We start from the raw sequence: 14,321 nt of genomic DNA, 5'->3' as shown, positions 1-14,321 counted from the left end.
CTGAGTACTGGCACCTTTTCTATTGTCTGCTAAAATTGACCCATGGTCCCCAAGTTTTAATGAAAGATCTCAGGCTCTACACAACAATTCTTCCTTGTCATAGATTCTGTGACTGGTTGCAAGGGGCCTGGCTATTGTGGGGTGGGTCCCTCAGTGATTACCCCACCCCACCCCTGAAGGGTGGCCTGGCGTTTGAGTACCGGCACCTTTTTCGCTGGAAAAAATGCACTGTACAGAACTGAAGTCATACCTCTTAATTTAAAGGGCAAAAAATTCCACTGCCTTGCACCCTCAATATACTCGTTCAGCAGCTATTTTTATTATTCCCACCTTTGTAGCTCCCTAAATAAAAGCAAGAGAAAAAGGAAACCAATATGGTTCTCCAAGCAAGTGGCTGAGAAAATAAAGGCCAAAGAGTTGGCGTTCCTGAAATACAGAAAAACTCAATAAGAGGAACACGGAGAGGAATACCGGATGCAACTGAAAGAAGCCAAGAGAGAGATACGTCTGGCGAAAGCGGAAGACAAAATGGCTAGAAATGTAAGGAGGGGTGACAAAAATTTCTTCAGGTATATTAGTGAAAGGAGGAAGACTAAAAAGGGAATTGTGAGACTGAAAGATGCTGCGAACCACTATGTAGATAATAATGAAGAAAAAGCAATTTTGCTAAATAGATGCTTTTGTTCTGTTTTCACAGAAGAAAATCCTGGAGAAGGACCGCGAATGGAGTGGATATAGCACTGCTCACGAAATAGAGAGTGTATGAACAACTGGAAAAGCTAAAGGTGGACAAAGCCGTGGGACCGGACGGAATCCCACCCCAGGATATTGAGGGAGCTCAGAGAGGTTCTGGCGGGTCCTCTTCAAGATTTGTTTAATAAATCCTTGGAGACGGGAGAGGTTCCGTGGCATTGGAGAATGGCGGATGTGGTCCCTTTTCACAAAAGTGGTGATAGGGAAGAAGCTGGAAACTACAGGCCGGTAAGCCTCACTTCGGTTATTGGAAAAGTAATGGAAGCGATGCTAAAGGAAAGGACAGTGAATTTCCTAGAAGCCAATAAGTTGCAAGATCCGAGACAACATGGTTTTACCAAAGGTAAATCGTGCCAAACGAATCTCATTGAATTCTTTGACTGGGTGACTGAAGAATTGAATCAGGGACGTGCTATAAACGTAATCTACTTAGATTTCAGCAAAGCTTTTGACACAGTTCCCCACAGGAGGCTCTTGAATACACTTGACGGGCTGAAGATAGGACCCGAAGTGGTGAACTGGATTAGGAACTGGTTGACTGACAGACGCCAGAGGGGGGTGGTTAACGGAATTCGCTCGGATGAGGGAAAGGTGAGTAGTGGAGTGCCTCAGGGATCGGTGGTGGGGCCAATTCTGTTCAATATATTTGTGAGTGACATTGCCAAAGGGTTAGAAGGTAAAGTTTGCTTTTTTGCGAATGTTACCAAGATTTGTAACAGAGTGGACACCCGGGAGGGAGTGGAAAACATGAAAAAGGATCTGCGGAAGCTAGAAGAATGGTCTAAAGTTTGGCAGTTAAAATTCAATGCGAAGAAATGCAAAGTGATGCATTTAGGGAGTAGAAATCCACGGGAGACGTATGTGTTAGGTGGTGAGAGTCTGATATGTATGGACGGGGAGAGGGATCTTGGAGTGATAGTATCTGAGGATCTGAGGGCGACGAAACAGTGTGACAAGGCGGTGGCTGTAGCTAGAAGGTTGCTATGCTGTATAGAGAGAGGTGTGACCAGCAGAAGAAAAGAGATTTTAATGGCGCTGTATAAGTCATTGATGAGGCCCCACCTTGAGTATTGTGTTCAGTTTTGGAGGCCGTATCTTGCTAAGAATGTAAAAAGAATTGAAGCAGTGCAAAGAAAAGCTACGAGAATGGTATGGGATATGCGTTACAAGATGTATGAGGAGAGACTTGCTGACCCGAACATGTATACCCTGGAGGAATGGAGAAACAGGGGTGATATGCTATAGACGTTCAAATATTTGAAAGGTATTAATCCTCAATCGAACCTTTTCTGGAGATGGAAAGGTGGTAGAACTAGAGGACATGAAATGAGATTGAAGGGGGGCAGACTCAAATATTTTTTCACTGAGAGAGTGGTGGATACTTGGAATGCCCTCCTGCGGGAGGTGGTAGAGATGAAAACGGTAACGGAATTCAAACATGCGTGGGATAAACATAAAGGAATCCTGTTCAGAAGGCATGGATCCTCAGAAGCTTAGCCGAGATTGGGTGGCAGAGCCGGTGGGGGGAGGCGGGGCTGATGGGAGGTGGGGCTAGTGCTGGGAAGACATCTACGGTCTTTGCCCTGAAAATGGCAGATACAAATCAAGGTAAGGTATACACAAAAAGTAGCACATATGAGTTTATCTTGTTGGGCAGACTGGATAGACCGTGCAGGTCTTTTTCTGCCATCATCTACTATGTTACTAAGTTATCCCTTATTTGTCCTGTTTGTCCTACTTAGGTTGTAAGCTCTTTCGAGCAGGGTCTGTCTCTGTCCAGTTCACAGCACTGCGTACGTCCAGTAGCGCTATAGAAATAAGTAGTAGTAGTCAGCCTAATATGATGAAAGGAAGGAATGTTAAGCAAAAGTTTGTCTGAAGAATGCAATGCATGAGCAGGCTGATAGAACTTCAAAGAACTAGCCACAGAAACTGGCACATCTTTGCTTAAACAAAAATATGTAAGGGATTCTGTTATTTTGTAAGCATTCTGGAGAAGATTAAATTATGAAAGGAGGAAAAGCCTCAAGAAGCTCCCCAATGTATTTTGTATATTGTAGGAGCAGGACTTCCTCATCATAGGCAAAAAAAACCCCGCCTTTTCCTTATTTTACTATGTGCAGCCGGCCTTAATTTAACACAGAATACTTAAATATTTGAAACAAAGAAACTTAGCTCTGGCTGCGCAGTCTCTCTTCATCATTCAAAACAGCTCAGCAAAATCAACCATGATCAACACTGGCCATTGTTTCGCAAAGGCTGCGTCAGGGACCACAGGTCAGGAAAATTTCAAATTCGCTGGCAGTGGCTATAGAGACCAGATTGCTTACGAAGTAAGGGTTATGGCATACTGGTTCAACAAAGCTTTGCGCACCTCCTCAAACTGAGAGTACGTCTCCATGGCCAGTCCTTGGAATGCCTCAAGTGCTCTACCAGTGAACTTTCCTCCCAAATAGTGCACCCAGTCTTTATAAGGAATCTCATTGAGGCGGCACATTTGTTCAAAGGCAGTTAAATTCCCATAAATGTCACCTCAGGTATCATCAAACTGCAAAAACAAGTTGGGCCCGATCTGGGTTGTGGATCTTGCCTCTTGCCTTGGCATAGAGGTTGGGCTGGAGCTTTGGATACGAGCCATTTCCATCTCCGACTTCCCTTTCTGCAGCTGGAATTCACGCTTTCGCTACTCCTGCTTCCGTCACTCTTCCCATTCCTCTCGTTACTGGCACTCTTCCCATTCCTCATGCCACAGCTGATGTAGCTGCTGTTGCTGTATCATGTAGATCTGCTGAATTTCAGCTGGTGTGGCACCCAGCCCTGCCAATGCACGGGCCTTTGTCCACAAGGAGTCTGGTCTCCCCTCAGGAGAATTCTGCGCAGGCCGGTCTTGCGTCTCCTCCTCTCTGCGGCCATCTGGTTCCTCTTGTGGTAGGTCAGGCATATCCATTGTCTGAGGTCTGCTACCAGTCGCCATCAGCACACTGGTAATCTCCTAACACTACCAAAAAAGAACAAAAACGGGGAAGGGACCTTGTTACTGCTGCACTCGTTCACTGTGCTCTGTGTCTGCAAGTTACAGGTAAAAAAAAAAAAAAAAAACCTCTGAACCACTCAGAGAATTTAGTTGGCTGAGTTATATCAAAAGCTTTGGAGATGGCACAGAATTTTGTAGAGGTCTGTGAAAGCCCCATGTAGTCAGGAAAGGAATGGCATGGATCAGGAGTGGCCTAATGGTTAGTGCAGCGGGCTTTGATCCTGGCAACCTGAGTTCAATTCCCACTGCAGCTCCTTGTGACCTTGGGCAAGTCACTTAGCCCTCCGTTGCCCCAGGTATAAAAACTTGAGCCCTCTAGGGACAGAGAAAGTACCTACTTATAATGTGTACAGTGCTGCATATGTCTAGTAGCGCTATAGAAATGATTAGTAGTAGTAGCAAAGGCAGCTGATGTAACCCAGCCAGCTGAATTCTTAATTGTATTAATTACCTGTTTGCCAAGGGGCCCCAGACTAAATTAGCTAATAATTTTCCTGTCTTATATCCCTAGCAGTATATTTTATACTTGTGCTAAAATATGGTATGCTTAGCCTGTTGCATGAGAAACTCATTGATCTGCCTTTTCAGGTTTAGCACTTATAGGGTCTTACTATCAGCCATCACCTGTTTAACTTGTAGCTCCTGCATCAGGGCTAACAGTTCTTACTGTCTTTTCTTCTGCCTCTTGCTGCATATCCTACACTTCTCCCTCTTAGTACTGCTTTAGCAGCCTTGCAAAATATGAACTCAACGCCACCTGACCCTGTATTTTCTTGTTCAAACTTCTGCCAGGCCTTCATGTTTTTTTTTTCCATTTCTCCCTCTTCCACTCTTAAAAGCAACCCTATAGTTTGGGAGTACCATGTGTGAAGGTAATGATATCCTGCTTAATCCCAGAGAAAACAAAGTTGCCAACCTGTAGCTGGTAATCCCTGAGGGCAGCAGGATATTAGTCGTTATAAAAACACACTGGCATCCTGGAAGTTGACTTCTCATAATAACAGCTGTATACAGAACATAGGTGGTCCTATGCAACAGCATAAATATAGGAAGTCCTGCAAATATATGGTGCACCACTCTAGAAAGTTCAGGAAACTGTTTTTTTTTTTTTAGCTTTCTTCAAGTCAAGCTCTGTGAGTTCATGTCATATTTGTAAGGACTGGTATCTTATTATCATTTAAGAGCATCTGTTATAGACAAGCAAGGTTGCTTTTTATACGTAGACCTACGTTATCCTAAATTAGAGAGGGACTGGTGATTGGGTTAGCATTGGTTTTAATCAGAGTTCTAATTTCTAGAACTGTAAACATTTTGAGTTCCTCGGAGTGGTACCCAACAAGACATAAATCCAAGAAAAATATTTGTGAAGAATAAAATCAGGTAAATAATTATCCTTTCCTTTGGTCAGAGACACTCTCAAGTTGAAAGCCCTCAGAACATTATGATAAAGGTTTAAAATGTAAACATTTTAAAAATTAATCTTAGAAACCTGTTTTAAATGATTTGCATTTGCCAACCTTCTCTGGTACCTGATAAGTGCATATAATCAGCATGGGTTATTCCTTCATATCTGAGTTGTATAATACTGGAGCAGATGATGATTCAGGGTTACTTCACTGTCCTATATATTTCAGAATCCTCAGGAAATAACCATTGATAAGTCGCGTTGTCATTCGTCCTGCTGACCCTGTAATTATGTGGCTATACATTCATATTTATAGTATATAGTAACACTATGTGCATGCAAACTTGCTAAATATTAGTTGTTACACTGACTTTATTTTATTGTATTATGCTATAAAATGTAATTGTTAAAGATGGTAGCTACATTTATGATGCCCTGATAGAATCATAATATATGATGAATTGAACTTTCCATTCAATAACAGAACAACTTTTTTGACAGTCACTTGTTCAGTCCCGAAAGGCTGGAATTACCTCAGCATTGGCCACCCGTACCTCACTCAAGGATGAAGATCTGGTAAGAAACTGTGAAGAGTAATAATGAGATGAATGTGTTCCATGTACATTCGAGAGAATATCAAAAGGAATCTAGGATTGTAAAAATAAGGACAAAGGAGTCATTTTCACAAAGGAATAAAAGCAGATTCTCACATTTTAAGGATAAGCCAAGAATAGAGTATTCCACATTCACAAAATTCTTAACGATGTACAGATAAAAATGGGTATTGTCGTGCCTTCCCTTGGCAGAGGAGTTTGTTGAGAAGTAGAATGAGGTTCAACATTTCTGTCCTGTATTCCTCTTCTCTTGGTGAATGATACAAGAATCTTCATTGTAGACAATATGTTGAAAAACTCAACTCAGTTTGCAGCAGTGGTGTAAAAAGCACTAGGGATTCAGAAAAGAATGAAAAATGAAAGGGAGTCTGATGCCTCTCTCAATCCATGTTGCAACTGCACCTTGAGCACCTTTTGTAGTTCTGGCTGTCCCTTCTCCAAAAGAGATATCAAAACTAAGTGCATAAGCATCCTCATGCTAGGGCAGACCAAATGTCTATCAGTCCCAGTGTCCGGTTTCCAACAGTAGCTAATCTGGGTCACAAGTACCTGGTGATTTCTGAAGAGTAAAATAGATATACAGTGGATTTTTCTAAGTCCGCCTTGATAATGGTTTTTGGACTTATCTTTTAGAAATTTGTCCAAACCATTTTAAAACCTGCTACCCTAACTGTTTTTACCACATTCTCTGGCAAATGAATCCCAGAGTTTAATTACACACTGAGTGAAATAATGTTTCCTCTGATTTATTCTAAATATATTCCTTAGTTAACCTTATTGCATGGCCCCTAGTCCTTGTACTTATGGAAAGAATAAACAAGGACTTCACGTTGACTTGTTCTACTCCATCCATGATTTCATAGGCTTATTTCTCCTGACAGTTATCTCTTCTCTAAGCTGAAGCACCCTAGCGTTTTTAGTATTTCCTCACAGGAGAGTCATTCCATCTCCTTTATCATGTTGGTCGCCCTTCTTTGTTTTGTTCCTAATTCTGCCATATCTTTTTTGAGGTGTGGTGATCAGAATTACACACAGTATTTGAAGTGAGGTCGCACCATGAAGCAGTATATAAGCATTGTAATATTCTCTGTTTTATTCCCCAGAATAGGTTCAGAGAAGAGCAATCAAAGTAATAAAGGGAATGGAATGGTTTCCCTGTGAAACAAGTTAAGGCTCTAGAAGAAGAGATGACTGAGAAGTTAGGGTTGTTCAGTTTGGAAAAGAGACAACTTTGAAAAGATATGATAGAAATCTATAAAATCATGAGCAGGATGGAACAGGTAAAATCATGAGCAGGGTGGAACAGGTAAATCAAAAACAATTATTTATCCTTTCAAATAGTACAAAGAAGAGAGGGGCTTCATGAAAATAGTAGGTAGCATATTTAAGACAAATCATCAAAGAAGGTTTTGGGGTTTTTTTTAACTCAATGTTTGGTCAAGTTGTGGAATTTGTTGTCAAAGATGTGGTCAGGACCCTTAACAATAGTTTCTGGAAATAGACAGAGTGAGACAAGATGGTGTCTTGAAGAGAACAATGTAAGGCGGTTCTCCACCCAATTTCCCTTAAACTCAAACTAAATTACCTGAACTCATGCTGAAACGGAGGGGCAGTGTGTGATCCCCTCCACAGCTGTGAGATCTTCGGGTCCGATGGACTGCTTTGCCATGCCTGGAGGAAGTTTGGGGTTAAGTTCCTTGCTGCTGGCAGGGGCGACAGGAGGTTCATCGCTCCCCCAGCCTGAGGCAAAGACCACTTTTCAGCCCTGAAGAATAGAGGCCTCCGACAATGCCAGCGTGGGGACGGCAGCAGGGGCAGGAAACACCCAGTGTCTTCAACCTAGGAGTACTTCCTGCAGAGGGGTCGGTTGCCGGCCTAGAATCACTGAATATCGTTGTCAGAGAGAAGATAGTGGAGAGAGCCAGTGTTTTGGCAGACTCAACTGCAACAGAAGGGGAACAACCACCTGAAGGATATTTATCTGAGCTAGCAGTGACCAGTAAGTCATTTTTGCCTGTAAAACCTGCAATTAATAACTCTTGATTCAATATGGGAGGCCCTTGTGGGGCTAGAAAATTCCTTTTCCCAGAAATTTTCTGTTGTCCCAAACTACTAAATTACCTTTGGAAAAGATTGCAAACTTAGAAATAAGAACAAGTAACATTGAGAAAACTGTATCGTTTAATAATGAAACTATAAAACTTTGTCAGCAGACACAATATAATTTGATAAAAGAAAATGCTTTATTACATCAAAAGACTGAAAACTTGGAAAATCAACTGAGAGCAAAATCTCTCAGGTTGATTTTCCTAAAATTTCTTCGTTGGCTCCATTAATAATGTTTAAGAAATATTTGTCAGAAATTTTAAAAATTCCTGAACTGTCGAGCTTCAAAATATTATAGGGCTACTCCTCTTTTACACCATCTTTACTGGTTCACAAAGGTTCTCATTTTGACATATAAAGCGCTTTATACAGCAACTCCATATTACCTTGCAACCCTAACTATTCCATACACACCAACGCAAATGCTGCTTCCACTCACAGATAATAGACTGGTGATACTGCCACCCTCAAGGGCTAGATGAGTCAACCCGTGTGTCAGCATTTTTCTTTTTGTCCCCAGTGTTGTGGAATTCTGTACCACAATCAGGTTAGAACAATCATACCTTCTCTTCTGTAAAGCCCTGAAAACTTATTTTTACCAAACAGCCTTTGATATGTAATATTGTATTTTAATAGGAAGACCACATAGGCGCTTAGAGTGCTTAACACTGTACAAGGAGATGCTAATCATTAGATAACTATGTATGACTGTTGGTTGAGTGCCTATGTTGCTGTTCTCAGTATGGGAAGTATTGTCTTTCGAAAGCCCATATAATCTATTTCAAATCTTAACATCCAAAGAAAGAGAATTCCAAATTAAGGCCATTTGATACAAGATGATTAATGATAACGTTTTAAAAAATATTTAACACCTTTTGTAGATGGAAAATAGAGCGCTAAATGTTCGTGATTTTGTAGGGACTTATCAGAGGAAGACAAAGTAAGCAGGTGATTCATATATGCTGGAGCTAGTCCATAAATAATTCTTAATACAAATGCAGCCATCTTATATAAACAGGCCTCTTTAGGCAGCCAATATAGTCTAATCAGACGGGACATTACTCAATCATATTTACCAGCTGTACTAATTAATCATGTGGAAGTATTTGGCAACATTTTTAACCATTTCCTTAATGTCACAGAGCAGCCTACAAATAAGAAATTACAGTAATCCAACTGTTTCAAAATGCAGGCCTGTCAATCACATTGAATTGATCAAATAAGAAACAATGTCCATATAGTTGGGTTCAAAAGATCCAGTAAATTAAAGTTAATTAAAAACGTGACATATTTGGATCTGTTTCCTACTTCAGGGATTCATAAATTGCTTGCAAAAATATGATCCACTAATCCAACTGGAAGGAAACGACCTGGGAACACAATAAAAAGAAGAAATTAAAAAAGCAAGGAAGAAAATAAAACAAAATGAAAACCCGTAAGTGTACAAATATGTATCAGATATATACTGAACAGTATGAAAAATAAATATATCAATAGTTCTTAATTACAATAAAAAAATATATTATCACCTAAAAGATCACTTTACTTCCTTAACCATAAGGGAGCTTTCTTCAAAATGGATGTGCAGAGCATGCCATCAGTGAACTATCCTCAAAGCATACCACATCTTAGAATGATAGAAAAGAAAATATAATTAAAAACCCAAACCTTTCCCCTGATTGCTGTCACTTCTGACACAGTGCGGAATAAGTGCAGAGAGTTGCTGACTGCTGCACATCAGACAGATAATGATTACATTGCCATTGGGACAGACTGTGAACATCTCACTGCCCAGATTGAAGAGATCATATATCAGAAAATTGGGAACACAGGCATGAAATACAAGAATCGTGTGTGGCGCAGGATTGCAAACCTGAAAGACTCAAATAATCCAGAGCTGCAGAAGAAGGTTTTAGGTGGGGTGATCTCACCTGAGAGTATAGCGGGCATGAGCTCGGAAGAAATGGCCAGCAATGAACTGAAGGAGATAAGGAAAGCAACGACAAAAGAAGCCATACGGGAGCACCAAATGAGAAGGACTGGAGGAACCCAGACAGATCTCTTCACCTGTGGCAAGTGCAAGAAAAAGAATTGCATTTACACACAGGTGCAGACATGCAGTGCAGATGAACCCATGACTACCTTTGTTGTCTGTAATGAGTGTGGGAACCGCTGGAAGTTCTGTTGAATGTCAGTGACACCTACAGCCATCAAACCTAAACAAAGATCAGAAAACTGCAGCCTCCACTGCGCTGCATGAGAATGGGTAAAGCCATTTCTCAATCCCATTCATGCCTGTGAAAAGCACTTCAGCCAGAGAGCCAAGGCCTCTCCATAGGTCATGAAAAGATTTTCAGTTGCAGTTTGCAATATTTCTCAATCTGAAGATAATCTGTTTTGTTTAATAAATTTTGTTGCCATTTTCTGTCCTTTAAAAAAAAAACCAAACCAAAATAAGGCCAGTCAATAGTTATGAAAACATATCTTTTATCCACTATAGAGGCTTTATTGTGCTAACCTCAGTAGGTGCAAAAAAATAAAATAAAAGGGAAATGCTAGTAATCAATTGTAAGGGCAAAAGGGTACTATTCTCAAAAAAGCAAAGAGAGCAAATTTAAAAAAATGTAATTCATTCATGGCCAACCTAAACCAAAACTGAACAATACATACACACAATCCAAAATGTAGGACCCTGTTAACATAAAAACATAAGTGTTGCCATACTAAGACAGAGCAAAGGTTCATCATGCCTAGTATCCTATTTCCAACAGTGACCAATCCAGGTCACAAGTACCTGGCAAGATCCCAGAACAGTACAACTGATATTTTTATGTAACATATTTTATAGCAGTACTGAAAAGGTGCAAGCTATATTCTAATAAATATGTAAACATACTTCATCTCCCTATATGGCAAACTCTGTGCTGTATATGTAAATCAGGAACCATATTTTAAGCTCAATGCAATAAAAAATAATAATCAATATAAATATATGTGATTTGTGCTCAGTTTTTTTGGTGTATATACAAAGGCTCAGGAGCTGAGATGTTAATAACACCTTCATAGACATCATAGCACGCCCTACCACCTCCTACAGAGGGAGTTATTCAAAAGTCTTTCTTCAATATACAAAATTGCAAAATTATATGCAGTATAAAGCTGTTACTTATAGATTTAATCTTGTTTCTTGACGTGTATGAAGTATTTCGTGTAGCTTCCTGTGCTGCCATATCTGTGTATAGGTAGTGCCTTATATAATAACATCACCAGTTATATGTATTTTGTGGGTTTTATAAAATGTGGTTTGTGCCTAAAGTTTATTATATTACCTTCTAATTGTTTAACAGAATCAGAAACTAGATTAGAGGTATGAATAAAAAGGTCAATAGACCATTAAAACACACAAAAGTTTTTCTTACATTCTGTCTTCCTTCTTTCAACTTTAGAACATGCAGAGACGTTGCATACATTCTTCTAAAGTAGCCATTGTTTCCTGTTAGGATAGTACAGTCTTTTGCACTGATTTTTGTGTGTGTATGTTGGCATGTTTCAGAAATCCCATGTTTATAAGAAGACTCTTCAAGCCTTAATATATCCTATCTCTTGCACAACCCCGCACAACTTTGAAGTTTGGACTGCCACCACCCCCACCTATTGCTATGAGTGTGAGGGACTTCTGTGGGGTATTGCACGACAGGGGATGCGCTGCACTGAATGTGGAGTCAAATGTCATGAAAAGTGCCAAGACCTGCTCAATGCAGATTGTTTACAAAGTGAGTGGATATGATATATATTTATTGGGATTTATTAACTGCCTTTATGAAAAGATTCACCCAAGGCAGTGTACAGTTTAACATAAAATTTACAATTTTAACAGCATAGCAATAGTGAAGTTACCAAATATTTATGTAGTGTTTTGTTCGTAGTATGCTTTTTTGTTTTGCTGTGATTCTGACTTTTACCTGTGATTATTTTATAACTTGCATTTTTTGTGTGATAGAGTAAATGAATAAAGTATTTTATAACTTAACTGTGCTTGATTTTAAAGATAAAAATTTTTATTTATAACATCATCAAAATCAAGCATGGTACCTGAAGATTGGAGGGTGGCCAACAAAACACCATTTTTTTAAGGGTTCCAGAGCTGACAGGATAAATTACAGACTAGTGATCCTGATGTTGGTGCCAGGCAAAATGTCGAACCTATTATAAAGAACAAAGCTTGAGTTATCTGCAGCAGAGCCCATAGGAATAAAATAGCCCTTCTGCAGATACTCGAGCTAAACTTTAGTAAAAGACCCCCAAAATTACTAAACATATACATAAGTATGGATTATTGGAAAAAGTCATCATAGATTTAGCCAATAGAAATCTTGCATTACCCATCTGCAGCAATTAAGCCCTCCACCATCCAACTACATAGCGCCTGCTCCCCAGGAAGAAGGCTCTTCTGGCTGAGGTCGAGCCACCTGACTTTCTTCTGATTTTGCCTTGTAAGCACTATCTGCCCATAACTTCAAGATAAATGTTTGGCAGGAGCTTTAGACATCTTAATATTTCATTTGTATCCCACATTTTCCCACTTATTTGTAGGCACATTGTGGCTTACGTAGTACTGAAGAGGCGTTTGCAGACTCCAGTGTCATTGATGAAGTCCAGCACTGCCATTTTAAATTTAAAAAACAAAACAACTAGAAGGGATCACTCAAAGCTTATACGCCATGCTGATATTACTTCTAGAACATCACTTAACACCCCCCCCCCCCCCCCCCCTTTACACCCAGCTTTTTTTTTGTTTTGGCCCAAACAGAATTGGTTACTCTCTTGAATTGGTTGGCAGAGCGTATTTCCTTCACTTATGTTCAGACTTTCTTGACTCTAGGGTCATGTCATAGCTCTTAATATTAGAACTTTGGCCACATCAGCCCACTTAAAATTGGCCTCCATAGAGGAAATTTGCAAAGTGGTCATCAGTCCACATATTCACATTACTATTTGGAATAGGAGTCCCCATTTGACTGCCAGTTTTATCCAGACAGTCCTCTTGAATTTGTTTGAGGTTTAGAATCTAACTCCATCCCCCTAAGCTCATTTATTTTCTAATCCAGGCTGTTTTAAAAGAAGAAAACAAATGAGTTGGTAAGACCTAGTATGCATATGTAGTATCACATCATACCTTATGCTTTATCTTGTTGGGCAGACTGGATGGACCATACAGGTCTTTATCTGCCGTCATCGACAATGTTACTATGACATTATTAGCTTGTTGTTAAGCCTGTGCCGTTGTAAGGCTATTGAATTTTATAAGGCACCTGTAGCTAAGGAATTGCGCATGTGAAAATATGGTATCCTGCTTGTCCTTGGGGAGAAAACAGCTGCTTCAGCAGATGTTCCCCAAGAACAGCAGGATACACATTCTCACATACTGTAACTTCCCTCTTTCCCTTGGAGTTGAATTCTTTTAGCTAGAGAGTCATCTGGCAAGATCCCATGTCGGGCAGGAAGGTGCATGCAAGCATGGTGTAGAACACTCTTAAAAGGTTTTTCTAAAGTTGAAGAGTAGGTCCCACGCAGGGCTCCATCCGATGACTTCACCCACATGTGAGAATTTGTATCCTGTTTTCTCCGAGGGCAAGCAGGCTGCTTGTTCTCACGACTGGGTTGACGTCCACGGCAGCCCCTCAAACCGGAGAAAAAATCTCGCGGGAGGTCCCGCACGCAGGGCATGCCCACCACACATGCGCGGCCGTCTTCCCGCCCGTGCGCGACCGTTCCCGCTCAGTTTTTCGCTTTCCGCGCTGGAGAGAGACGGTCAGCCCCAGAAAACTGATTTGCGGCCTTGTCCGCGCTTTATTTCTTGTCGCGCGTCCCTTTTAAAAAATAAATAAATAAAATAAAGAAGTTTCTTTTTCTTTCCTTCCCCCTCGAGTTCCTTTGTGGGGTCGCCTCGTCGCGGCCGTTCTTCCTTTTTTGTGGTGTGCCTTTCACCTCCACCATCGACGATTTTGATCTTGCCGGCGCGATTTTTCCGTTGATGTCCTCGAAGGTCCCGAGCGGATTCAAAAAGTGTGGTCGGTGCGGCTGGCAGATCTCGCAGACCGATCCTCACGCTTGGTGCCTCCAGTGTCTCGGCCCGGAGCATAATTCCAAAGCGTGCACTTTGTGTCTCGGCTTGCGACAGCAGACTCAGGTGGCGAGACAAGTTCTACAGGACTTTTTGGAACTTGCGCCAGCCCTTCAACGTCGACCTCGACGGCATCGGTGTTGACGGCCGGGTCTTTGGTACCGGTATCAATGTCGATTGTTCCCTTGGCCTGACGACCTGACGGCGGCGGTGAGCGACCGCGTGGGCAGTCCGCCCCAGTCACTCCCGCTGCTCAGGGCCATCGGGACCGAACCCTGTCGGATC

The 14,321-nt window shown here is 41.1% G+C and overlaps 1 protein-coding gene and 1 pseudogene across 3 annotated transcripts in view; both read left to right on the top strand.

The window, feature by feature from the left end:
• Positions 1 to 14,321, top strand: part of UNC13B (unc-13 homolog B) — a 763,085-nt gene that overhangs the window by 448,099 nt on the left and 300,665 nt on the right. For all 3 annotated transcript variants that reach the window (XM_030192818.1, XM_030192817.1, XM_030192819.1), the window contains 2 exons: positions 5,694 to 5,768; positions 11,466 to 11,685. In XM_030192818.1, coding sequence (XP_030048678.1) covers positions 5,694 to 5,768; positions 11,466 to 11,685 — 295 coding nt within the window. The remainder of the gene's footprint in view (positions 1 to 5,693; positions 5,769 to 11,465; positions 11,686 to 14,321) is intronic.
• On the top strand, positions 9,585 to 10,219 carry LOC115462802 (annotated as a pseudogene).

Source organism: Microcaecilia unicolor, chromosome 2, assembly GCF_901765095.1.
Source record: "Microcaecilia unicolor chromosome 2, aMicUni1.1, whole genome shotgun sequence".
Taxonomy (NCBI): Eukaryota; Metazoa; Chordata; class Amphibia; order Gymnophiona; family Siphonopidae; genus Microcaecilia; species Microcaecilia unicolor.
This window is presented reverse-complemented; position numbering and strand designations above follow the sequence as displayed.